This window comes from Monopterus albus, unplaced genomic scaffold (assembly GCF_001952655.1).
Source record: "Monopterus albus unplaced genomic scaffold, M_albus_1.0 scaffold78.1, whole genome shotgun sequence".
NCBI classification, from domain to species: Eukaryota; Metazoa; Chordata; class Actinopteri; order Synbranchiformes; family Synbranchidae; genus Monopterus; species Monopterus albus.
Window position 1 is genome coordinate 1420712 of NW_018127958.1, and position 27797 is coordinate 1448508.

The 27797-nt window shown below is 38.5% G+C and overlaps 1 protein-coding gene across 3 annotated transcripts in view; it reads left to right on the forward strand.

Annotated features, from left to right (window-relative positions):
* Positions 1 to 27797, forward strand: part of cntnap2a (contactin associated protein 2a) — a 331856-nt gene that overhangs the window by 252944 nt on the left and 51115 nt on the right. For all 3 annotated transcript variants that reach the window (XM_020606462.1, XM_020606460.1, XM_020606461.1), the window contains 3 exons: positions 14834 to 14990; positions 17266 to 17393; positions 27586 to 27756. In XM_020606462.1, coding sequence (XP_020462118.1) covers positions 14834 to 14990; positions 17266 to 17393; positions 27586 to 27756 — 456 coding nt within the window. The remainder of the gene's footprint in view (positions 1 to 14833; positions 14991 to 17265; positions 17394 to 27585; positions 27757 to 27797) is intronic.

A 27797-nucleotide genomic window follows, 5' to 3' on the forward strand; every position in this document is an offset into this window, starting at 1 on the left:
CCAATGTCTTCTGAAAAAAACAAATTTGTGTCCGCCGCTGCTGTCATCTTTTTTTTTTTTCCTTTTTTGTCAAAAATCCTGTAAAAAGTTGTTTTCACCCAGCTGCAGTGACATTTAAATCTTTTAGACATCGTCGACAAGTTTCAGGTCCCGCCATAGTACAGAGTCAGCATTACTCAAGATCCATAACAATATTACCACGGCTCTCGACACTAAATGTCCTGTTCTTTTAGTTCTTTTAGATTTATCGGCAGCATTTGATAAGTTGACCATGAGATTTTACTTTTTAGTCTTGAACATTCCGTTGGACTGAAAAGGTACGGTTTTAAACTGGTTTACTTCCTTTTTAACCAACAGAACCTTTTCTGTTCTTATTGATGACTACGTTTCTAATACAGCACTGCTCACCTCAGGCATTTCTCAAGGTTCAATCCTGGCCCCTTTACTCTTCTCTTTATATATTGCACCTCTGGCGACAATTATAGCTAGACATGATGTTCAATTCCATTTTTACGCAGATGACATTCAGATCTACATGCCACTGCTTTTGTCGGACCCAAACACACTTACTCCATTGGATACTTGCGTCCAGGAAAGCAGTGGCTTGCTAAAAATTTCTGAACGAAAGTAAAACTGAATATATTCTGACCAGTCCTGACCCGAATGCACATGCAGCCAGTTTTGGTGCTTCTGCCCTCCCACTTTCTGATTGAGTGAAAAACCTCAAAATAATACTGGACTGTAATTTTAACTTTGAGAAGCAGATTAGGGCCGTAGTTAAAACTTGTTTCTTTCATTTAAGACTTCTAACAAAGGTGAAACCTTTTTTATCACATGCAGACTTGGAGATAGCCATCAATGCCTTTATTACCTCACGTTTAGATTATTGTAATGCCCTTTATGCTGGGGTATCTCAGTGTTTGCTCTGGAAATTGCAATTAGTTCAAAATTGAGCATCCCGGCTTCTAGTCAATGCACCCAGGTTTGCCCATATTACCCTGATTCTGCACTCCCTTCATTGGCCTCCCATCGAATATAGAGTTAAGTTTAAGACTCTGGTATTTGTTTTTAAGGCCATCTACGGCCTGGCTCCACCTTATTTGTCTGACATGCTATCAGTTTACGTGCCACGAAGAGTCTTGCGCTCTTCAGAACATTTGTCTTTGCTTGTCCCGTGATCGCGGTATAAAAAATGGGGTGACCGATCCTTTGCTACATATGGCCCCAGACTCTGGAATTCCCTTCCCTTAGAGGTGCGATTGAAGTCGGAACTAGTAGTTTTTAAGTCGGCCTTAAAAACATTTTTCTTTAGGCAGGCTTTTGAGGCATAAATTGGCTTTTTTCATTCATGGGTATGCTAACATGTATTGTTTGTTATTTTCTTAAATTTGCTCTGGGTTTCCTCTGGTTCTTATTTATTTGTTGTTTTTTTATGTTTGCAGTCTTATTTTGATTTAGTGATTTTGCTTGTTTGTAGTCTTGTTCTGCTGTACAGCACTCTGAGCTCCTATGAGTTGTTTAGTGCTATCGAAATAAAGATTATTATTATTATTGTTAAAACAGGAAATGAGTATGGTTATCGCAGAGGCAGGAAACAGCAGTCTGTCAATTAGATAAGACTGAGAGAACAAGTGATCTTTTCTGTAGTCCTGACTGTTCGCTGAAGTCTGTTCCTGCCCCGTGTCCTTGATTTATGAAGAAACAGATTACACCTCCTCTCATTTTACTGGATAGCTCTATTATGTGATCCACTCTGTATACCTGTATTGCGCTGTCCAAGATGGAATTGCTAACCCAAGTCTCTGTGAAGCATAGATCAGCAGAGTGTGAGAAGTCAGGATTGGTCCAATTGACTAGAAGGAGTTCATCCATTCCTTTTTTTTTTTTGGCTGGAGAGCAGAGATTCACTAGGTGGATAGAGTGGTGTTGGCACATACACACACAAAAATAACCATAATTGTTGACGTGTATGTTTTTGAACTACCAATACTTTCTGCAGTGGTGTCTATCTTGCAAAGTCTCAAAAACAGATGCTCTGGGTATAATTAATTAGTTGTTTGGCTTATAGTTTGGCATATTTTTAGGCTCAATACTAAGCATGCAATAGTTTTTTACATAAATTAATTCCAGTGCTTCTGGCACTCAATGACTGAGACAAGGGTATACGTAAAGAACACTTGTGAAGGTGTTCATAGCCTTTGAAACCTGGATAATCACCTTTGTTATATACTAGTATATGCTATAATTTCTTTATTACCCAACTTCAAAAAACCCTGAGTCCGGATGTGGAAACACAAAGTATTGGTTTTCTTAAGTTCAAACATATCAACTTTGGTTGAGACAGGCCTGCAAATAGTATATATATTGCGTCATTCATGGAAGTCCCAGGTGAGTCGACAAAATACACACAAAATATAAGGGAAAGTACAGCCCATTAAAATAGGAAAATATATATTTGTACACACTTAGAAACAACTCAGTTTTTAAACTTTGCAACTCTCAGCCCCTGTCTCAGTTTGTCTTGTAACATTGTCACAAAAACTCCGTTCAGAACCTTCCACTGGCACGTCCAGAAACACATTCAAGCTGTCAAACCAGACCTATGAACTTATATTCCCCCTAGCCAACACAGCAACCTAACAGAGATTGGACAGACACCTGAAAAGCTTCCTAATTAATGGAAGACAGTACATCATTAAAACTATGTAATGAGCTTCCACAAGCCACCTGTCAGCTACATCCTCATTATTAATATGGTCATCACCTTCCTCAGGACATAACGGACAGGTTATTAGGGAGTGATGGGCAGGTGAGCAATACTTTGGGGGATATTTATTCATATTTTGTAGCTCTAAACAGTGAAACTGAGTGTGTTCTTATTTACCAAGGAGTCGCTGTTATATTTTGTGCCAACAAAAACAAACAAAAGAAGACAAAGGAAAAAAAGCAGCATTGTTGGAAGTTGTGTGTTTGGTCCCATACAATATAAGGCATTTCCATTCAGGGATGAAAAAAAAGAGGAAGTAGAGAATGGAAATTTATACCCATGCCCTCAGAACCTAATTTACCACCACAAACTGATCACTGCAGCAGAAGAAATTCTGGTTCGCTACTTAAGGGCAGAAGTTTACAATCTGTGGCATTGCTGTCAGCATGGCAGCTGTTATTCATTTGAGACACTGTCGGCATGAAGAACACATTTGAGAAAGATGTGGGTGTTTTTAAATTGCATTTTTGTGATGTCAAAGTAGAATGTAAAGGAATCTTATAGTCTTTTAGAATTACTAAACAAAATGGAAAACAGTTTGGCTGGCAGAAAACTAGACGTAGCTGTGTGCGAGTTCAGGGGCCACAGTTATTAGGAGCAAGCAGCTAATAGATGGCTTGTATTTATCGGATGAAGCGAGTTTAATATTTTGCCCCTGCGGCTGAAAGAGCGTGCTTGTAATTCAATACTCATTCATGCCATTGGAGGTAGTAAGCTTCCCGTTTTGATTTTCACCATTTGTGCTCCAATCTCCTCTAGGATAAGAGCATGTGTTTCTTGTATTCACAAGGGTGTAGACCACATGGACCACTTGGACTCAACAGAAGTGTGTTTTAATCACTGGTACAGTTCTCAACAGACTGCCATAAAAGGAGCCAGAATTGCCTGTAACTGTTCACCAAGAGCAGTCAAAATTTACAGGCCACTGTGTCTAGTGGTATTTGCACCAATGCTAAAAGAACAAACTAGTGTTCCTTCAAATTTGATTACAGAGTGATCTAACATTACATACAGTATGTGATGGAGGAAAACGCCAGATCTCAGAAATAAGTTAGTGAATTCTTACCTATAAACCCTGCAGGCTCTCCAATCACCTTCAGTCCCTATACGAAATGTCACGTGTTTAACAGATTTTATACTTTAAATGAATCATTTTAAAGCCAGTAAAGATTTATTACATGTAAATATGCAATGTCATATCCTGTTATTATCAGACAGTAATAGTTATGTTTTAAGAAATTCATTACACTTCAAAGCTATGATAATAAAAGTGTGGCACTGTTCAGTCTATAAGTGTAAGGGGAACAGTATAACTGTTGGTCGAGAGGTGTGTTAATTGATTGATGCTAAGTGTGTGGTTAATTCCTCTCTGCTGTTTTACTGTGTAGTTAGTGGTGATGACACACACTGCGCATACTAATTTCAGTGGTTCAAATACAATAGGTGTTATTGGAAAATGACATCTTAAGTGTACATAGCTGATGGATAGTTTACACATATAAAATGTTTGTAAGGGTTATAGTGTGGCATTAAAATATGAAGGCATGGAATACTTTTAAAACAATAGACACTTTTTCTGCCTAATTACTACGATGTATTAAAGTATAAAAAGAATCATATTTACCTATTAATCATTCCACTTACTGTGCTTATTAATGCACAAATAAATATTTATGGGCAACTTGTCTGCTCAAGGCATTAATATGAATTCTGTATCTTTAAGCAGTAATTGTTATAGCAGTTTCAGCGAGATCCATTTTGCCTCATTAATATTCAAAATTATGCAGCAGGTTCCTCCAAACATCAAGGGAAACATTTGAAGTGGGTCTATTAATATGAGTTACTGTGTTCTTAAGAATGTGTCTGCTCAGAGAGATATAAAAAGATACAGATAAGTGTTCACATATGAGGCCACTCATGTGGACAGCACAAATCACTGTCATAGTAAATCTTATGCTTTTACTCAAGGACTTAGAGTATAAAATTATGACCATAACCTAGATAAGGTCTACCCCAGTTTCATTCACATCTGTCTTTATGCATTATTTATACATTCATTATTTTGAAAATACATTATGGGGCCTCTTGTCATTCCCTATATTTGTAACAAAACAGTCAGTGGTACAGCTTTATCAGAGCGAGCTTGATAGACCCATTTCAGCTGGGGTTAGGTCGAAATCAGCAGTGCAACCCAGACGTCCCACTCCCCAATAATGTTTTCCAGCTCCTCCTGAGAGCTGGGAGCATTTTTGTATTTCATCTTAAAACCTTTCTCAAGAAAGATTTTTTTTTTTAATCCAAGTTTTAGCCTACACAACATCTTACATGAATGCAATACTTGGTTCCTTTGCTTTGCATGAACAATGAATGATGCATGAATGTCTTTTATTTTTATTTTATGTGTGTAATGTACTTGCTGCGCTGGCTAACATTTGAGAAAATATTTGAAATGATATTTTCCAAAAAGAAAAAACTTTGAAGAAAATGCAGGGGTTTTTTAAATTTATTTTCTTAGGAACTTTGACAGACATTTGTAGGTAAAGACTAGCCACATGCTCTTTTCAGTGTTTTGTAACTGACACAAGCAAAATCTTTGCAGTCCAAGTCAGTGTAGAGTACAAGTGGAAGGCAAAGCACTAGACATATAAATGACAGAGTCTCGAAGTTTTAAAGTTGTTCCTCCCACAGACAGAAGTGGAAAAGAGCCAAATATAAATATATTGACTTAAAGAAACAGAATAGGAATAAAAAAAAGTGGTATACTCAGTTATGGAGATGAGGGTGAAAGATAGAAAAGCAGAAGAGAAACGAAGAGGGAGTTAGAGAATGAGAGAAAAGAGATAGGAAAGCAGCAGCTGCAGTCAACCTTTACAAAAATCAATAAGTCAAGTTAAAGTGGAGACAAACGTGGAAAGAAGGTAAGTGGGACCAAAGAGATAGGGAGACAGGAATACCAACGGGTTACAAAAATGGAAAGAGACTGAGTGTGTAAAAGAGGTAGAGTAAGATAGAGAAGGTTGCTTGGTCTTTGTGTGCTCACAGTGAAGCCCAGTGGGTTAGTGTCTGGCCCAGTGAGGGCAACCTCTTCACCTGAGGATCGACTGCAAACAAAGAGAAGGGCAAGAATGAAGCGGAGAAGACTGTAGCAGGCTGGGTTGGAGAGGGATGTCAGAGGTTATTCTTTGTTCTTCTTTGAAAGACATCCTGTCTACCTTTGTGCTGTCTAAAGACCCCACCTGCGCCCCCCCAAAAAAAGCTGTCGATCTCAGTATCTTAGAAAAATAAGTGCTTGCAAGGAATTCTTAAGGTTGATGCAGTACATTCCAAAGAAACTTTCTAAAAAACAAGAAGAAATAAGGAAAATTATCTGCCAATAGAACAGAAAAATTGCACTTGCCAAGATTTTTAGAAACAAGTAAAATATCTAATTTCAAGAACCCATGAATATCTGTAGCTAATAACAGCTATTGTATTTGAACCACTGAAATTAGTATGCGCTAAACTAATATATTTATGTGATATAAAGTAGTGTTGATCAAACAGCTTTGTAATACTAATTTCATGGACTAAGTTGCTCAGAACCATCATTAAAATCTTAGTAACAAGTTATAAAACACTGAATGTAAATTAGATTTAAAGATTAAATGTAATTTTAAAGCAAAAACTACATGACAGTACAAAGTAGCACCATGAAATTGTAGATACCTATTACTTTTAGTATAGCTGTGGTAAACTGTGGATTCTCACTGTTCTCATTATACTTTACCCCTTTCTTCAGTCTTCCTCAGAAAACTGGACGTATTGGTGTCTATAGAGTCAACTAAACAAGCAGGAATTAGCCTTTTATCTCTGTCGACTGTGTCTTTTGCCATCTTCATTTCTCACTCTTCTTCTTTTCATTTCAATAAACTTTACCCAAGATGTGCCTGATAGGCATATTGTTTGATCACACCACATGAGAAAAAATAAATGGAAATGGAACAGCAGTAGTAGCACAGATGGACCATAAAAGGGAAAAAAAAGAAAAATGAAAGAGTTGGAATTCAGAAAAAAAATATTTAAGGATAAAAGCCTGAAAACTATCATTCTTTTGACAACAAAGTGGTGCAATGATGAACATAGCACCCAGGTGTCAACAGAATGCGTTTCCTCTTCAGCAGTAATACAAAGCCAAAATCCAGCAAGAGCTTCTCTGACAATTGATGGACAGCAGAGAGACTTGCTACTGTTTTATTTCACAGCAACATGAAAGAATTTTGTCGTGGGTGTATGCATGCTGCTTGTATGTTTGGATGCATGGGTGCATGTATAGATGTTGGTCACTTTGTAATGTGTATACCTCTATGCTCTGTGTGATTTCTGAGATATTTATAATTAGGTCTGTAACTGAAGATTAGTTTAAAATGAATTAATTTAACTGTATTTTTATCAACCAGCTGGCAAAAGCCTGTTCAGTCATTTGTGGTGGCCAACAAGCTTAAAGGTGAGACTATAAATCTCGACTGGAAAGGCAAGCAGCTAAGAATTTTAATTACACACAGTGTTTGCATCAAATCCAAACTCACTAGAGCTCCGGGTTTTTTGTGCATGTCAGTGCTGTAAAATGCCATTTCATCTTTGTGCTTTACATAATACTAATCCTCTTGAGTTTGTGTTTAGCAAGCAGTAAACACCACAGCTGAGCGTTCAGCATCTTGTTGTCTGCCGTGATGCCAACTTTCAAAAATTATTATTCCTCTTAGAAAATATAAATATTGATACTCAAAGAGTGGTATGTTTATGGCTGTGGATCATATTTGCTTTAAGTGTGATAAACTCAAAATGCAGCCAAAATCCTGCTCAGCCATCATGACAGTGGGCTCTTTTTTTTAATTTTCCCATCTTGATTAAACAGGATCTAATTAAAGTCAAGGTTTGCTGGTGAGAGTTTACCTTCATGTATGACATGAATCTTCACACCTTAACAGTGAAATTTCTTATGACACTCACAGTCCTCATCATTTTCAAATTTAACAATATGTTACACCCATAATCCTTCAAAACTCTTCTGCCACCGCCCATTCTTTACCTTTTCTTTCTCACATGCCATGCCCTTGTCTTGTTAGTCTTCCCTTTCTTTTTTCCAGTCTTTTTCCAGCTGCTTCTCATCTGAATCTCTTCTTTCCACCTGTCTCTCTCACATTGATTCACTTGTTCTGCTTTCTTTCTCTTTGCCCTCACCTCTCTGAAGTTGTTTATACCCTGTTCATCCTCCTCTGTAATTATGAGTGCTGTTCACTGTATCCTCATCCCGATGACAAGGCTGAGGGATATGCAGGAAGATGGATGGAGTAAGTAAAAAAGCAGAGTGAAAAATGAATGTGTCTTGGCAGAAGCCATTTTCCTCATGACACGTCTGTCCATTGGCCTTGACCTGAGGGGACGCAGCAATAAATCTGACTTATAGTCATAAACACACAGACGCACACATTGATTGAGATTACCCTGCAGTAATGATGATTATGGTTGTTTATGGTCTTCAGCCTACACTTTTTTCAGTCAGAACGGCCGCCTGAGGTGTGTGCTTTTGTGCGCACATATCCTGCTTACTTTGTGTTTGTTTGTGAGTGTGCATGTGCTAGCTCTAGTACATAGTGGAGCCAGGAAAGAGGTGTAGGTGCACAAAAATGCAAAGTTGCACTGTTGTGTCTTTTATCAAGCAGACAAGCCAATTAGGGGCAACAGCACTGTTATTAATTTCGCTTCCTGCCCCTTACTCCCCTTTTCTGAGGTGTTTTTCATTTAATAGCCGGATACACTCAGTGATGGCCTGTGAAGAGCTGGAGATGGGTGCAGAGGTATGCAGTATGAATTTACAAGAGCATAACTTTGTGTTGAACAGTGGGCGGGGAAGGAGGCTCGACCTCAGAAGTGTCAGGAAGGTGGATCTTGTTATGGGTGCTTTCAGGTAGAAACTGTTGAAATAACTCATTATATTTCCTGTGGCAGTCTGTTGTGTCTTCTGATGGAGACAATGGAGGCCTCTCACCTGATAGTGTAGGCATCAGTGAATCGTTCACCTTGAGCCGCTAAACTGCAGGGTTTATGTAATTTGTTTGTGCTTTTGCAGCAGAAGAAACAAATAAAAAAAACTAGTAGTTTGAGAAATCCATGTTCATTTACATTTATTACATTGTGTTTAAGATATTATTTTTCCATTAGTGATACTTAAACAGCATCAGGGATTATGTCAGGCTTGTCTAATGGGCACAATTGTATCTGAATAACTGATGTAGTGATTTTTTTTTATTTAATTATTAATAATTAATATGTTGCCTGATCATTAATAATGCAAAACACCAACAAGCATACAGCCCTTTAAAACCTTTTGTGTACTTGAAGGTGTTTGGAAATAAATTAGTGTTTGCATCCAAAACCAAAATGCATTGCACATGCTATATTCTTGAGGCCATGCATTTCCTTCCTCATAAAACATTTAAACAACAGACTTTTGTAAAAAATTAACAACTTATATTGTTCATATAAATGTATGCATGCATGCAACACTTTGTCTTTGTTAATGCATTGCTACATTTCTTGGCTCATTATCACAACCAGCACAACCCTGGTGCTACTGGCAGGGCTGTGTATTGTGTCACCTGGTTGCTTGAGTTTGTTGGTCCTTGTGCTTGATGATCTAATAAAATGGGGATCCACTTTAAAAAACATTGCTATGCACACAGGAAGTCTACAGAGTACCTTCAGGTTAGCTTAGCATATTCAGTGCTCAATTTCACCAACATTTTCTCAACCAAGGGTAAAGGGTTACCATGACTTGTACACCACAAGAATTTGATAATTTTGGTATGCATTGTAGCCCTTTGCAGATCAAACCATAAGGGACAGACATGGAGTGTGGGATGTGTTTCAAATACAGCTTCAGATCAAGATCAGAGTAAAGGGATTTTGCAATTAGCATGTATTAAAGAGCAGATTAGAGCAGGACTAATGCGAACCTAGATTAGGTGCTAGGAAACTGTCGTACAGACATAAGATAGATAGACAGATACGGAGCAGAGAAAGAAAGGCCACTGAGACCAACTGATATGAGCATGCGGTGAAAAGGTGTGCAAGAAAGATATGAGAGAGATGGAGGGGAAAAGAGTAACATGGTAGAGCAAGAGATCCAGGAGAGAAGGTTGAAAGGCATAATAGGAAGAGAGATAAAGAGAAAGAGGCCTCTGAGACCAGGCGATATGAGACAGCAAGGAAAAGGTCCAAAGCATGAAGCAGAGAGAGTGCTAAATACGTGGGAGCTATAGAGATGGGGGCAATGGTGGTAGGGGTGGGAGGTAGGAGGATTCTTGAAGTAAATTGATGGATAGGTGGTCCATGAGAGGGGAAAGATTGAAACAATAGAAAAAGACAAGGGAGCCAGGCAAAGTCTCAGAGATGGACTAAATGGAGCAGAGAAGAGAATACAGAGACACACATACAGTCATATAGATAAACAAAAGGACGGAAACAAAGAGGGAGGCACACAAATAGTCTGGCTCTTTTTCTCATATCCACACACACATACACACAGTGCATTATCTCTAGCTCTCGGGAGAGAGCCTCGGCTAATATGCCTCCCTACAGTCTCCGTACAAAAACAGAGATGTTAAGGGGATAGGGGGCTAACAAAGACCAGCGGGTGCAGAGTCAAGACACCGGGCTGCCTGCACATACAAAAATGCAAACAATCGACCACAACAAAGAACAGAAACCAACAGTACCATGACAAAAATAAACTGATTCATGACATTGTGTAAAAACTCTCCACGACTGGAAATGTGTGTGTGTGAGTGTACTGGGCTTTTTCCAGAGCCCTTGAGAGAGAGACGGCAGGGGTAGAAGTGTGTGGGAATGTGTGTGTACACATTTTTGTTGTGTCTCCTGATGGAGGCACCTTGTCTTTTTCAGAAAAGATGGGGGGTTGGCAGCAGGCATAGGACTTATTCTTGCCCTTTATTTTTTTTTTCTAAATAATAGATTAGCTGCTCTTGTTAGAAGAAAGAGAAGAAGAGTATTGATTCACTTAGAGATCAGAGCAAATAAACTGTTATAGCCTTAGTGCATTTGTGCACCATCCATGTTTGCATCTACTGTACTATTTGCCCTATGACAGACATCTGTCACTCAGCTGTATGAGAAAAGGAATGGAGTGTAAATAGGACTCAATAACGATCACTATTTTTGGTGTAATAAATCTATAAGAGGTGCAAACTATAAGGTGATGACCAGGACAGGTTCATGAGAAAGCCAGATCTAAGGATTATAAATGCCATTCTGGCATTTCGGCTCCAGCTGACCGCCTTCTTAAAAGCCATCATCTCCCAGACTGGGGATATGAGCGACTGAGCATGTCGGGTGCCATTTTGCATCCACTGACCTTTCAGTTCCCACTCTAGCAGGGGTGTGATCTTTTGATATGAGCTAAGTGTGGCTCTTGTATTGGTGCTTATCACAATTTATTTTTATATTGTGCAATGCTGATAACATGAGAATTAATACAGCATGTTTGAACATTTGTACACAAAAGATATGTAGACAAATGAGACAACCCCTTAGGAGTCATTCGAATGTCAATGGGGTGCTGAAGCCTAAACCCAAAAATGTAATGTTTAATTTCTCAAAAACAGTATTGTGCACCAACAGTGCACACACAAATGAAAGTGGTTCTTCTAAAATCATGATCATATGGAGTACTAGCTGCAAAACACTGCCTGTGTACTTTCTGTATATTGCTAATCAAATTATATTTTAATTTTCAGAGGAGCTGAAAATTAGTATCATATATAGAAAGGATCCAAACATTGGAATGAACTCTCATTTTGAATTACAAAAGTCTACTCAAAAAGCAGCAGTGGAAAGTAACTATAAAAGTACATTTACTCAACTACTGTATGTAAATACAATTTTGAGGTATCTGTACTTGAGTATTTTCATTTTCTGTTATGTCATACTTTGACTTTACTACATTTCAGAGAAAAAAATGTTGTACTTTGTACTCATTACATTTATTTGATAACTTTAGTTACTAGTTACCTTTCAGAATCAGATTAATAAAACAAAATACAGCATAATCATGAGACTTTATTAATCCTCTGTGTAAAATTCATTAACTACCCAGCAATATTCTATATTACTGTATAAGCATATAAGATTAAAATTAGCTTTACTTTTAGCAGCTGCAACATTATATGCAACAACACAAATAATTAAAATCCATTACTGTGATATACATTAATGTTATATGTGTCATTCTGCATAATGAGTACTTTTGATATTTTAAACATGTTTTAATGCTAATACTTGTTTTTAAAATACCTGGACATAGTTTAGAATATTAAGGCTTGGCTCAGTTTAGGCCTAATGTGAAAACTATGGATGACCTTTGGATGAATAACCCTCCTGCAAAGTGAAAGGCTTTCTGACATTAATATGAGTATTCACAGTGTCCTTTTCGATCTATTTGCCTGAGAGAAGGATGAACCCGTCAAGTCTCTTAGCAATCACGCTCTGTCTCTCCATCTTTTTTTATTACCGCCCTTTTTGCTGAAAAAAGCTCTTCTTATTCCACAGCCTCCCATTCTCTCTTGTGCTCTCTCTCTTCTTTGTGTCTTTATCATTCTCTCTACTGATCTATCTGTCATTGCTTGGGGAGTAATATGTAATTTGGCCATGAGACAGAAATGAATGGGACTGGATGGACATAAATAGCAGCATTATATAGAGGATACAAAGAAGAAAATTTAGTTTGGAGTGTCTATTAATCCTTCGATGTTTAAAGGATACTTCTGGCCTTTTAAAACTTGAGTCTTATTTACATAATTTTGGATATTATTTATCATTAATATACTGTATCCTATAATAATATGCTCCTGTATTTTTCCTGCGTAATGCACACTTAAAACTATTTCTCTTAAAGCTGAATTTTCTTCAGTGGGACTGCTGATATTTACTGTGCACCTGCTTTTTAAACATAGGACTTGTCCACACAAGCACATACACACTCTGTTCCTTCTCAGACACATAGACATGCACTCACACACACACACACACACACACACACAGCCGTGCTCTGGAGCCTCATCTTGGCAGTGCCACCTCCATAAGACCTCTCTGCCAGTATGATTCTATCTCTCCTGCCTCACATCTCCATCCACCCATGCTCTCAACCCTCTTCCTCACTCTCTCCACTCCTTATTTGTATGTTTTGGCAGAAGTTAAACTGGATCACACAGGAGACTTCAACTGGCACATTCAATAGATCTCATTCCACCTGATGCCCTGCTGTTACTCCTACAACACTTCTCTCCTTTCCTCTTCTCCCCTTTCCTCCCATCTGTCTTCTTTGATTACCTGTTCTGAAAAACATGTTTTGAAAACAATTAAGTGGATTTTTTTTTTAATATTAAAATTGTGTTATTGTACTTGCTCCCCCCCTGTATGAAAAACCTGGAAAAGTGCCACTGGACATAATGGGTTTAAAAAGTAAGAGAAGGTGACTTCTGTTCTATAGCATGTTTTGTTTGCTGTAGAAATAGGATTTTGAGTTTGGAGATATTTAATCTAGGAACATGTTTACAAATTTTGGGGAGCTGATTTGCTCAGGTAGTAATCATTTTTCTCTAAAAACTTAATTTTCCCTTATACTAAACCTAGAAGAAACATGACTGCACCCAGTTGCCATTTACCGTTTATAGGACATTTCCAAAGTGGCCTCAGGTCAGCTTAAAGGATGATGACATAACCCCAGTTGGGTAGGGAACAAGATGGATTACGTTTCAGCAGGCTCGAGGCTTGGCTAAGTTGACTGTGGTCAGGGACCTCTTTGAATTAACAGTGAAAGTCATAAACTCAAATTTGGTTCTCACTTGTATAGAAATACAAACACACACATGTACACAGAAAGGGAAATATCTATGAAGCCTTTGAGGAGACTGTGTTAATCCTATTGACAATAGCTTGTCTGAACAGTGGCCTGAAGAGAGATGAGGCTCATTCTCATTATGAGGACAATAAACTCACAGGTCACCAAAGCCAAACATACCAAAAATGTATACATGAACACATCACACACACACACACAGCTTTGTCTTGAAGTTTAGCCCCAGAGTTCGTTCAAAAGATCAGAAGTATAATAATAAAGTATTATCACACGTCTCAGTGGAACTGTGCTCCATCAAAAGTCTGCTTCAGTCCTCTTCTGGAAAAAAATGTGGCTCTGGAGATTTCATTGTCTGTGATGGAATTTGACAAAGCGATATTGACAATGCAGCTTATTTTCCTGGAATAAAGAGGGAAACGTAATATTGTTTCATTCGCTCTTGCTGTTATTGTGATATATTGCCAGCCAGCAAAATATTTACACCTATCTCACTGCCTAGTTACTGTCTCATGCCAGAATACATTATCAAAGGCAAAGAAAACAATATTATATTTTTTATTGAAAAGCAGTGATGCTTCACCTTTTATCCATTCATTAAAACACACACATACTGCACACAAATAGGTATACAAAGAAGTTTTTGTGTGTGAAAAGATGTGCTGAGAAGTGCCTACATATACATTCACACAAACATTAACAGTGTATACACACTGTTACATAATAATGGCAAGATAAATGTAAATGCAGCCCTGAGCCTGTTTTAGTAGACCTCTAAAATCACAGGTGTGATCAGTGACTAAGTGTGCCTCTCAGTCTCAAAGGCATTTACCATCCACCTGTGTAAAGCATGTTGAGCAAATGAATTACATTCCCCATGCAGCCTCCAGCTGTCAATTTACAGTAAATCACACTAATGTGACAAAAGCCTTAAAGAGTTAATGATTTGACAGTAAATCACTTGTAATGAGAAGGGCTTTGGACAGTTTAGCAGCTCAACTTTACTGCCTTCACCAAAGTTTCTGGTTTTGTCTCTTTTCTGTGAGGGGAAACAATAAGCATTATCAGACAGAAACCAGTGGGGATGATGACTCTACTCTTTTTTGGAAGGAACTTACAGGTCTTTTGTTTGTCTGTCTGTGTTTGTTCCCCAGATGGGACCCCCTACACGTGGTGGGTGGGCCGAGGCAGCGAGAAGCACTTCTACTGGGGGGGCTCGGGGCCTGGCATCCAGAAGTGTGCTTGTGGCATTGACAGGAATTGCACTGACCCCAAGTATGACTGCAACTGTGACGCCGACCTTCCTCAATGGTAAGTCCAGCTGCCACATGAACATTCAACAGGAGAACAAATAATATGTATTGGTACTGACTTTACTTAGGGTCTGCAGAAACAGTAAAAGCATTTCACAGTCACACCAAGTCCACTCACAGAGGAGAACATTCATAGAGCTGAATCAGCACATCTACTTTTTTATTTTTATTTTTATTTTTACAGCTGAATGAGGGCAAAACAGAATGTGTGCTGTTTCAAAGATCATGTTTCACTTACACCACTGAATTGGATCATGGATTTCTGGCCCCCATCTAAACCCTTCTGCAAAAATGTCTGGGGACATTTTTGATGGCATGCTTAACTGTGAGAAGCAGATCAGCTCAGTGGCTAAAGCATCAATTAAGAATTTTATCTGAAGCCCTTTCTTCTATTTTAGATACTGAAAAAGCAATCCATACTTTTATTAGTTCAAGGTTAGATTATTGTAACACCCGCTATATTTCTGTTAATCAAGCCTCTGGATTATGTCTTCAGGATGCAGCAGCTGGTCTTATAACAGGCACATGTAAATGGGATCATATAAATCTAATCATTTCTTCTTTACATTGACTCCTAGAGCATTATAGGACTGATTTTAAAATACTGTTGTATGTTTTTAAAGCTTTGAATGGTCTAGCACCACCGTAATCCAGTAAGGTCATTAAGATCCTCAAACCAGCTTTTCCTGGAAGTCCCCAGGTCCAGATGCTCGGTCGACCCAGTAGTGGCAGCCCCTAAGCTCTGGAATAACTTACCTATAAATATTAGATCAGCATCAGATTTGGGAGCTTTTAAAACACTCCTTAAGACCTATTTATTTACAGCGGCCTTTGCCTCATAATCAGAGGGACACACATTTGCTAGAAACCAGGTAGTCCCTTGGTTTCTACTTTGTTATATGAATTTGGTTGGATTTTGTTGTGATGGTTTAAATTAGTATAGTTCTGGTGCTTTATTTTCTGTGGTCATGTGAATGTGTGTGAATGATGTATGCTGGTCTGTAATTAAGTCAAAGTCAAGTCAAAGTTTATTTGTCATATGCACAGTTAGGAAACATGTTTCCCTGTACAATGAAATTCTTACTTTGCCGTCCACATGAATGCCACATAATACAAGTGAAATATAAAGTAGATAAATAAGTAACACAAAATCTAAAGCACTTTAAAGCAGCAAATGAAGGAGATATAATAAAAATATATAAGATTATAATAAGAGAATGTATGCTACATGGGAATGTGAATACAGTGAATGTGCAATTATGCATGTGCAAACTGAGCATGTAAACAGTACAGGTGGAATTACATGCTCCTGTGTGTTAGCAAGATGAAGAGATTTCATTTGCTTTCATATCTCCCTTCTCATCTCTAAAGCTAATTCAGTTTTACTTTGTCTTGTTCTCATCATTATTATTATATGCATAAACTCTTGTGTTGGTCTTAAGGATCCAAAATGACCCGTCTTTATGTTTAACACCAGAGAAAAGGCCCTAAATGATCTTTTGTCAACTTGAAACTTAATTACTTTTCTTAGAATGAGCCTAACATTAGAAAAAGTAAAACATGGCCTTTGGTTATATTTCCATGAAATCTGTATACCACCAGGACTTCATTGCTTTTGTCCTGATATGCAGTGTGAAATGTATGACCTTTTGGGTGTGTGCCTTTTAAGCTGTGTCCACACCGTTCAATTTGTAACAAGTGGGCTCCAGTCAAGTTATAGACACATCGAAAACAAAATTAATGATGCACTTGAACATAATGGGGAGAGTCATATAAAATGGTTTGAATACTAGTGAGTGACAAATTTCAGCTTTTGATTGGTTACTGGGTGTAGAAAGATGGGCAAAAAATTGTCCATTTAAAATTAAATGGCAACACAGTAACATGCTAAAAGTGAGGAGGTCTGAATACATTTTGAATCACTGTAACACATATGTCATACATAAAAATATAGACGTGCACACACAAGAATTCAAGAGCTGTATTTAGTTATTTATTATACTACAAATGTCCTAACAGCTGATACATGAAATTCCAGTGCCAAAAATTACTACTAGAGATAAGTGTGCTTAGAATAACATGCAATAAATTCATATTATCACATATACAGTATACAAGTTCAGTATGTTAAGCAGAGTTAGCAAAATCACAAACATGCAAAATCTATACAGTAAAAGTACAAGTCCAGATTTAAAAAATGGACAAACAAACAATGTTTAATTGGATTCCACCATTAACCTCTGTGTGCTTGTTTCTTTCAATCCATCTTACAGGAGAGACGATTCTGGTCTCTTGGTTTATAAGGAACACCTGCCAGTCAGTCAGGTTGCCGTCGGTGACACCAGCAGACCGGGCTCTTTGGCCAAGCTGACCGTTGGACCTCTCCGCTGCCAGGGAGATAGTAAGTGCTCCGTTATAAATTCATATGTATTGTACTTTAGAGCTGATGATGCTAATTTTGGCAGCTATTTGTACTTTGAGCAATGAGCAGCTTGAACTCCATTGTAACCACATCAGCACCCAGAATGAAAATTTAGTTGGGCCACAAACTCTGAACAGGCGTGCCCCTAGCCCTTAGCCCTAACCATCCTTCTTCACCACAACGGCCTGGTACAAGGTCTGCATTACTGCTGATGCTGCCCTGTCCGCCTGTCAATCTCACACTTAGTTTTACCCTCACTTGTGAATAAGACCCCGAGATACTTAAACTCCTTCACTTGGGGCAGCAACTCGCTCTCAACCCAGAAGGAGCAGTCCACCATTTTCTGGCAGAGGACCATGGCCTCAGACTTGATCCTAACTCTCCTGACCCTAACACTCAGCTGCAAACCACTCCAGTGGCTACTGGAGGTTGCAATCTGATGAAGCCAGCAAAACCACATCATCGGCAACTAGAACAGATGCAATTCGGAGGTCCCCAAACTGGACACTCTTCTCCCCTCAGCTGCGCCTTGAGATCCTGTCTATGAAAATCACAAACAAGATTGGTGACGAGACCAACACTAAACTGGGAAGGTGTTTGACTTCTTGCTGAGTATGCGTACACAGCTCTTACTCCAGATATACAAGGAACAGGTGGCTCATACCAACGACCCCGGTGCCCATACTCCCAAACTGTTGCTTCATTATGTTTTTCCCTCTTCTGTGGTAAATCAAATGTGTTTGTTTTACGTATGCAGGCATCTGGACTCAGAGTTTCCATGTAAAAACTTATCCTCTCTTCCTTTTATTCTCTTCTATTTTTAGCTTTGGTTGTTTCTAAGGTAAACATCAAGTATCAGACAATGCAGAAACACACACACACACACACACACTGAGAGGCAGTTCAATCATTGCTGTTTCTCTTTCTGTCTCCTCCTCTAATCAGTGTTGGCACATTGCTCTCTGTGGGACTTTGGATCAGTTGGACAACGCACACAGATTCTGCAGTTCTACTGTCTCTCTTTTAACACGACTTATGAGCCTGTTCTGTTCACTTTGTCCTGAATCTACCAACAATGTGTCAGTCGGGCAGTGTGTACTGTATTTCTGTCAAGTCGCCATGGATTAGCTGCACTACATTCCTAATGCATATGACATACTTGGATAAATGAAACATTCCTTATTCTGAGTATAAGTTTACACAAAATCATACAAGTTAAATGACTAATGAACCTTTATCCTAATGATCTAAATTCATACAACCAAAAGGAATAGCTCTGAATTATTACTGTAATAATCATGACTCAATCCAAAGGATGTGATATGGGTCAGAAAACGCATGACTTTCCCAGAGGCAAGAGGTGTTTTTATTTCTGTCTGACACTTTGTGGTTTTTATATGCACGCCGTTCCCCATGCTTATTAAGGTAACCATGACAACAAGGGTTATTTTAATTTAAACCACAATCTTTTTCTACACCTAATCAAGTTTGCTCCTAAACCTGTTGGAGGACTTGTTTATATGTGCACCTGCACCAGCCTTGTCAGCAGCTTGAAGATGAAACGTGCTGATGCCTAACAATGACACGTCACCATACAGCACTGTCCTACCCACATCAGCTCTCCAGAAACCCTCAGTTTACTGTACTTTGACTTCGTCTGGGTGGTGTATACTATTAGCATCAATTCAGACTCGTCAAATGACACAACACTACATGGCCACCATGAGGCATGTACCTCAGAAGGCTCTAGTGCAAAATACTAAAGCTGCTTTGTCTGCTTAATACGCCTCAGGACAGCTATGAGTGTTTTCTCTCATCCCTTGTGTCTGTGACTTGAACAAAAAGCAGACCAAAGCTTACTTACTATTGGTGTGTTCTGATGCATGTAGACAAAAAGGTTTTTAATGACATTTCAGTGGCAGCAATATTTCAACTCTGCATCCAGTCTGCCTATCAAAAGAGGAAGGCATTCCCTGCCACACAGTCTACATACTGTAGATACACCTCTTGTGACTTTCCAGTGCTTGTATTTGTATTGCAGTTTTGTTAACAACCTGTTTTGCCTTTGACTCACCCTGCTCCCAGCGTACATTTCCTACTCCTCCAGTGCATGGACACTTTGATTCCTGGATGTGGTCATTTGTCTACCTCTTGTTCATCTTCTAGCACCTGCATATGGACACTTGCTTCCCCCTTGGACCTTGTTTATTCCCTTTCTGGAATGCCTGCATACAGACTTGTTCTATGAAATTTTTTTTTTTTTTTTTTGCCTTATCTGCATTATTATACTTACCTTTGCCATCCGCCATACCAGTACACTTACATGTGCTTCTGTTGCCTGCCTCAGAACCTGCCATTATTACTTACCTGTGTCATCTTATGTGTGATTGCGCATGCCATCTTACCAGTTTCCTGAGCTACCAGTAGTTTGTGTTGTTAAAGTCTTAACCAAAACCACCATGCCTCTGTTTCTGCCGTTTAGTTGTGACATTTGAGATTCGTTGTCCCTCACTCTGCCCTAATACCAAGTAGAAAGCACAGAGTAGAAGTAACATTAGTATGTGCTGTGTGATGCAACATAGAGGTTTTGTGCAAGGCATATCCTGCAGCATGATTGTTACATTGTGAATGCTTCATATTATCTAGAGTGGATGAATGCAATCTCAGTGGACAGTGTGTACACTGGATACTGTATGCACATTTTTCAGGTTTTACAGCAATACAGTAAGAATATAGCCAGAAGTCCATAGATGTGGCTTATAAATTTCATACACTAAATTTGTCACGTTCATTTTTATCTATCTGTCCATTCTTTGGGGAAGTGGCCTGGTTCTGTTGGGGTGCAGAACCTAACAAAAAACCTGCCCTTGCTTTCCACTGGTGTGACACTCATTATAGCCCCCTCATCAACAATTTGGTTCCATTCTCATTAATGTCCCCTCCTTGCAGAGCTGCCAACATACAAACAAACCATGCTTTAATGACCCATGACATCACATCTGTTTGTGTGTGTGTGTCTCTAATGTAGGAGTATGGCAGACACAATTACTAAAGATGGATCCTTCTGTCTTTTGGAAGGAGCCATATTCTGTTAGTCTTACTCTGGTATCCATTGTATGTGACTGGGTGTATGTGAGGCAAAAGGAGGTTATCCTCTTTTATACAGTGATGAAATTAAAGAAATTTTAAAATGAAGATGACTTTGAGGTATGGTTGTCATAGCAGTGGCCAAGACACTGGAACATAGAGCATACATTATATATTAGCCCATTAAGGCATATTAAATGTATATTAAAAATTTCACACGTGAATAGGTATTCCCTGTATGATTGATGCTTCTCATATTTTGCATGGAGCTCTGTCTCACTAAGAGCAATGATGATTGGCTACCATATAATGGGTTTTCATTGGCAAATGATTAATGCAGCCAGGGAGAGTTTTAGTAAGGAGGTACTGTACTTACATCTGTGTGTATGTGCATGTGCATACTTGTGTGTGTATGTTTCTGTCTCATGTACAAGCATGTACAAGCACAACTGTCTGTGTCTATATGTGCATACACCAACATTAATGAAGCCCATTTCCACGGATAGTTTAATGGTAGCCTTTACAATTACAGACAGACAAAGAGGAATCAGTCTCGTTTACTTATGTTTTAAAAAGTTTGGCTATTTTAATTGAAGGGAATGAAAATAAATGATAGCAAATGAAGCAAAGCAGCACACTGTATATTACATTATAAGTCAGTACTCCTACTATGGCGTATGCTTTGCCTCATGTCTGGCTGTAAATGAAAGCATACAAGGGTTATCTTTGAGTTCAGAAGTAACTGCTTTGTCCCATTTGTCACTATTCACATGCCTTTATAATTTATGTCCAGTAATTCAAACTTTGAGGGTTTGGTGAATTAATCAGTTTATGTGAAAAATGTATGATTGGTAATTAAATGACTGATGCATAGTAGTAGTCAGTTTGTGTTTTCTCCTTGTTTTGCTCTTAATTTTCTTTTACTGTTACTTTTATTACCTCATGAGCCCATCACAGGACATTGCGTATTGTAAGCTATGATAGTCAGCATCTTGTTTTGTGGCTCTCTGGCTGTTTTTCAGTGGTAATCTCTTAAAAGTAGAAATGATGGAAATTGTAAATGCATGTGAATACACACAGATGAGTGTCTTCCTACTTGTTTTAATAAACCAGGTAATCAGAAACAGTTGACAAACCTGTCTACAACAGCTGATGTGTCTGTTCATGAACTCAACCACAAGACACGTGATGAATGGTTTCACTCAAAGCATTTTACCATCACAGAGAGCATAAAACGATGGTGTATATTCATTACTTCCAATCATAATTTATAAATAGGAATTCTTTAAAACATCATTCAGTGGGAAATAATTGAATAATATTTATTTGTTTTTCTTTGATAAACTTTTATTTGTCTTATATTTTTCTGAGTGCTGAAGGCTAGTGTTAAAAATAAATGGTAAGTGATTTAATTACAAAGTGAGATTGCTAAAGGGTTAGCGGGTTTCAAATGACAGACATTTAATATCCTAATATTAAAGCATTGCATTTACAGTGAACATAGAGCACCTAGACCCTAAATGTATACACCATAAATAGTTACAGACAGACAAGATAAGGTACAAGTCTCCATGGAAATTTAAAGACAAGTGAGGAAGATGTATATGCGTGATGTGCCACAGCTCAACACACTACAGAATTGCATGTCTATGAAGGTTCAAGTGTTATGTTTTGGAAAATAACATCTGGGACCTGCCCCTAGGGGCATTTTCTAAGTCAGAGGCATCACTTTACAAAATAGGTGTTGCTTTATTTCTTGTTAGATGAGGCTATTGTTAGTACTTTCATGAAAAAGACTCTCAACACCTTTGTACCTGTATCCAGAAAAGTAGCAAGTAGAAAAGTTAAACTGGCAAAGTGTATATTTGCCAACAAACTAATAAGTGCCTTAGGAGGCCTGAGAGTCTAAATGTCACAAAACTACAGTGATATTATACTTCACGCTGTGTGCAGGTACAGTATGTGTGAGGCAGAAATGCAAGTGTAGTCTGTTCTACCTGCAGCCAACAGTGTACATGAATTTAAATGTTTAATGCGTACACATATGCATTTTATATTTATGTGTGTGGTGGCATGTGTGTGTCTGGAAATGTCTGTGTTAATGACCTCAGACAGTGCAGTCAGTCATCCTTACCATCTGCTAGCACTGGCACATAACCCATCTGGTCAAGCATAGACAGATGAATCATGTAGTTGGCTTCTAGACCCAAACTTCACCTCATGTCAGCTGCTACAGTTCAGTGGGATTGATTTTCTTTACACATGTCCCTGTGACCTAGTCCAGAGGTGAGCAGCTGCTTTCAGTATTTTATATAGCACCATGCTTCACCTAAACACAAGATTTCAGTGCACTGTAAACTCAATTTAGCCATGATAGAGGTCCAGAGTGTAGTTCAACACCCAAATGCAAGCAGGACAAAAGCCCTGGTAACATCATTTGCTTTCTAATTATGGATTATATCTGACAAAGAATCTATTATAGTACAGTTAGTGACTGCCAAGATCTATTCAGACAAAATCAAAGTGATTGAAAGCTATTCATGTTTTATACTACTACTTACATTTATTCAAATATCCTATGAAAACACTGATTTCCAAAACTGACCAGAAGAATAAACTAATTATTTTGTGTCACCAGTTATTAATATCAATATCCACTACTCACATTTTGTACCGAAAACATCTTTAACTCTTAAACTTTAGTGCTAATTAGCATTAAAGCCAAGGACAGCTGAGACAGATGGGGATGCCATGAGATGCCCTAGAGCTCCCTGATTGTGCCTCAGTCTTGTTTCGCTGCCAGTGGGTCAGGACGGACACACTACCACACCTCTTATCCTCTTATTTTATATCACCATTATTAGTTGTAATATCATCATCGTTGTCATCGTGGTGGTAGTACTATTCCTATTTCCATTATTATTTATTTGATCATTTTATTCTCTCCCCCTAATTTTATATATATTATTTGCTTTTTTTTTTCGCCTCCTTTAGAATGAATAAAGTGCAGTACATACAAACACAAACTCACATGAACACACCCATACAAAAAATAAATAAAAATACACCATATACAAATTCAGTGCACACATGACATACACATAGCATCCCTTTGGTCTTTGTTAATGTCCTGTATACACTGGTTTGTCTCCCTTGTATTGCTAAAGTCCTATCATCTGTGTTATATTAAAAAAAATAAATGTTTTAATGTTACACTGGGATAGACAGCATTAGAGGTCACTACCAAGCAGCAGAAGATTCTTCTTGAGACTATAAAATGTGGTCTAAATTTAGAGAGAAGAAAAGCTAATACCAATCTCAGATTATCCTGTTTCTCCAGTAATTGAAGTTTCTAACAGTGGAGTAGCTCTGAGGCCACAGACACACTGAAAGCAGGCAAAACCTGTGCTGTCCACAGTAGTGCACAATGCAATGAGACCAAGGGCATCCAGTAGAAGAAGTGACAATAAGATGAGCATTTCTGCATTGGTGTCACCTTGAAACCCAATTAGACAAAGAAAAATGGCTTGTCAAGAAAATCGTTTCTACAAGGCTTTTTCTATATATATGAAAACATAAGAATAAAATGCCTGATGGCACGCAGGAGGTTATGGTATCTGTTTCTGTGTGTGTACCAAATGGTTGTTCATATCAAATGAAGTTAGTTGTTGCATAAATGTAATTTGCCTTTAAACGTGAAGTTATTAGGCAGTAACAGTCTAATGCTGTTCGTGTTTTATTCAGTAAAAACATTTGTGTTTTGTGATACAAAGCAGTTCTGTGAAACATTTGTTTGATAAACACTTCAATATGGGAGTGATAAATGTGCCACAGACCCTAGCCAACTAGTTGCATCTGTGAATCTGGCACAAGGTTTATGAACTGGCACCCGTATTTATTCCTCTAGCAGTTTTCGCTCTTGTACCAAGTTTCTATCAACCCCCTCCGTTTTTTCTTCTGCTTTGCTTCTCGCACATGGATCCATTTTGAACCATTTGTTTCTAACCTTGAACTTCTTTTCCTCATGCTCCCACTCCCTTCTTCTGAAGGATGCCCCCCCACCCTTTGTGCTTGTATGTCTTTGTTGACCTTTTTACTGTCTAGTTTGAGAGTCTTAGGGTATGATTCAGTGCCTAAAATAAATATTACACCACATAAGATCTTTTTTTGTTACATATGAGGATGTTATTACATATTTGTTATATGTTTCATTAGACTCTTTAGCAGCTCAAAAGAAATTAGGTAAAGTACCTTTAAGCCCCTTCATATGCTGCAATCATCAGAACAGTTTCTGTGTAATCATTCAGTGATTGTACAGTACAGTGTATAGTCTAATGTATTGTATAGTGTCTGCAGCTCTATGCCACTAGTTTTTCTTCTTGCTATGATAGATTATCCTAGAAACACAATTAGTCATTTCTGTGGCCTCTCTTGAATTAACCCTGTTTAATCATTCTCTGTACCTGCCTTTAGAGAAATGAACAGAATTTGAATTTCAAACACAAATCACAAAGACAGTATCTTTCATCTGTGTGTGCATGGCCTGGTATTATTTTTGTCGTATACAGCAACACTGTGGGGACTCACCTTATTGGGACAAAAACTAAGTACCCAAAATATAAATCATAAAATTTTAGAGTGATGACTTTGTTTAAAGTTAAGGTGAGATTAGGGTTAGAGACAAACATCAGATGCAACGGTCAGCAATAGAAACAGTTTTTTTATATTGTGTGTGGGGGGGGTGCCCTGGTCCTCCATGAAGATTACACCCTAGTAATAAAATTATCTATGGCTATAACATTCACCCTGTGACAAATGACTACAAATTCAGATACTGCCACACAAGAGAATAAAGACAGTTTAACATATGATGGTGTGGGCAATTACAATTGCCACTATAGGAAAGGTGTTTATGTGGCTCTTGAAACTGTGTGGGTGCATGTGTGTGTTATAGGTGTACTTAATCAAATAGCACTACACCTCTGGGTTTATGCAAATAGTGGTTATGGTTAAGGTTAAGGTAAGTCTCCAGGAAATGACGGTAAGTCAATGTAATGTCCCCTGAAGTTATGACCAACAGTGTGAGGACACATTTTATACCATGGGAGTGAGGGTATATTGGGAAATGAAGACATTTTGACTGGTCCTCACTTTTTGACATCTTTAAACAGCTGTTTGAAGGTTAGGAACCGGTTTTAGGGTTCAAGTTAGAATTAGGTTTACCGTTAGGCTAAGGGACTAAAGAATGCTTTATGTCAATGAGTATACTCACAACTTCAGTAAGACACAACTGTGTGTGTGTGTTTGCAAGTGTGTGTGTGCTTGGCCACTGTCTGGAACAGGATATGAGGCAGGGAGGAAAGGGGTGGAGCGCTGTCCTGTCAATGGGGAATGCTTATCGCACTGAACCAGGAGATGCACACAACCACAGCATGGACACTGGTACATACTTACGCCTATAGGCATACGCTTACACAAACATACAGCACATGTGAATGCATGTGTGTATAAGCCCGCACGCCTGAAAGTGGTGCTAAAATGTCAATTAAGTGATTAGTTGCTCAAGAGAAAATTAATCAGCAACCATTTTTCTAATGGATATCATTCATCTAGAAAAAATAACTTTCTCTGGATATGACATCTTAATACTGACAATTTGCTATTTTTGTTTGTTTTCTATTATTATGAAGCAAATATCTTTGGGTTTTTGACTGTTGGTCAAACAAAATAAGCTGTTGTCTTGTTTACACAAACATTTTTTGTCTCTGCTCTACTATTCGTGTTTTTCAAGGTTATGGTAAAGAGTCTGAGGCCAGTCCTCTGAGGCACCAAAGAGATCTCACACAGCTGATACCACATTAGCTTTCACTCTCATCCTCTTCCTCCTGCCCTCCAGTTTCTCTCCCTCTAATGTCATTTGCCCTCTGCATGACTTTACTCTCCTCTTTTCCATCACTTCTTCAATATTCTGTTCTCTCCCCCATGCCTTCATCTTCTTCTGTCTTCTCTCCTAAGATGTCCTTCGTGCTCTCCTCTCCTATGCTTTACTTCATCCTTCCCCTGTACTCTTCATCTTCCTTGAGTGATAGGCACAAAACATGGTGAGGGGAGAGGAGACAGCACAGAAGTCACTTCATCAACCATAGTCTGATAGTGACCAAAAGAATAAGATTGCAAATACAAGTGGCTGAAATGAGTTTCTTTTGCGGGGTGGCTGGACTTAGCCTTAGAGATAGGGTGCGGAGTTCAGATATCCAGAAATGGCTCGGAGTAGAACCACTGTTCCTTCACATCGAAAGGAGCCAGTTGAGGTGGCTTGGGCATCTTATCAGGATGCCTCCAGGGTGCCTCTCTTTGGAGGTCTTCCAGGCAAGTTCAACTCGTAGTAGTCCTCGAGGTGGACCCAGAACACGCTGGAGAGATTATATTTCTCATCTGGCCTGGGAATGCCTTCGAATCCCTCCAGAAGTGCTGTAAAACATTTCCAGGGAGAAGGACGTCTGGACTACCTTGCTGAACCTGTTGCCACCATGACCCGATTTTGTATAAGTGGAAGAAAATGCATGGATGGATGGATGGATAGTCTGATAATTCATCGGCAGCTGTTTAGCATCATGCTACTTTGTCTTCATTAGCATCCACTGGTTTTGCTTCATCTAAAAGTCATTAGACACATTATCAAATGTACCCTTGCCCCTTTTCAGGTCTTCATTTAGAAGGAAAACTGATGTCTCTGTGCTATTTTGATATGATCAGCTTTCTACAAAATGTCATTGAAGTTGCAGGAAATTGCAGGCTATGTTAAAAACATCTGCATAGAAATAGAGTTTTAGGTGATTAAATAATTTTACTAAGAAGATATTAAATGGCCCACATTAAACAATGGATGTGAGATAACAATGTTTTATTCAAAATAGATTGATGGCCTTCTGTAATTAAATGAAAACAGATACACAGCCATTCTGCACCTTATCAGATCAGAATTGGTTATAATTTTTGGCCACAGTGCTAATGAAGGGCTCAATTGGTGCTGGAGAGCTGGATGTTTTGGTTCAAAGTTGAAATTTAGTTTGTGTTTTCACAGATAGCTACTGGAATGCTGCATCATTCACCACCCCGTCATCCTACCTACACTTTGCCACCTTCCAGGGTGAGACCAGCGCTGACATATCCTTCTACTTCAAGACCAGTGCACCCTATGGCGTCTTTCTAGAAAACCTGGGCAACACTGACTTCATTCGATTGGAGCTCAAATGTAAGATGCATCTGATTGATTTTGTCTGTGTGTGAGAGTCA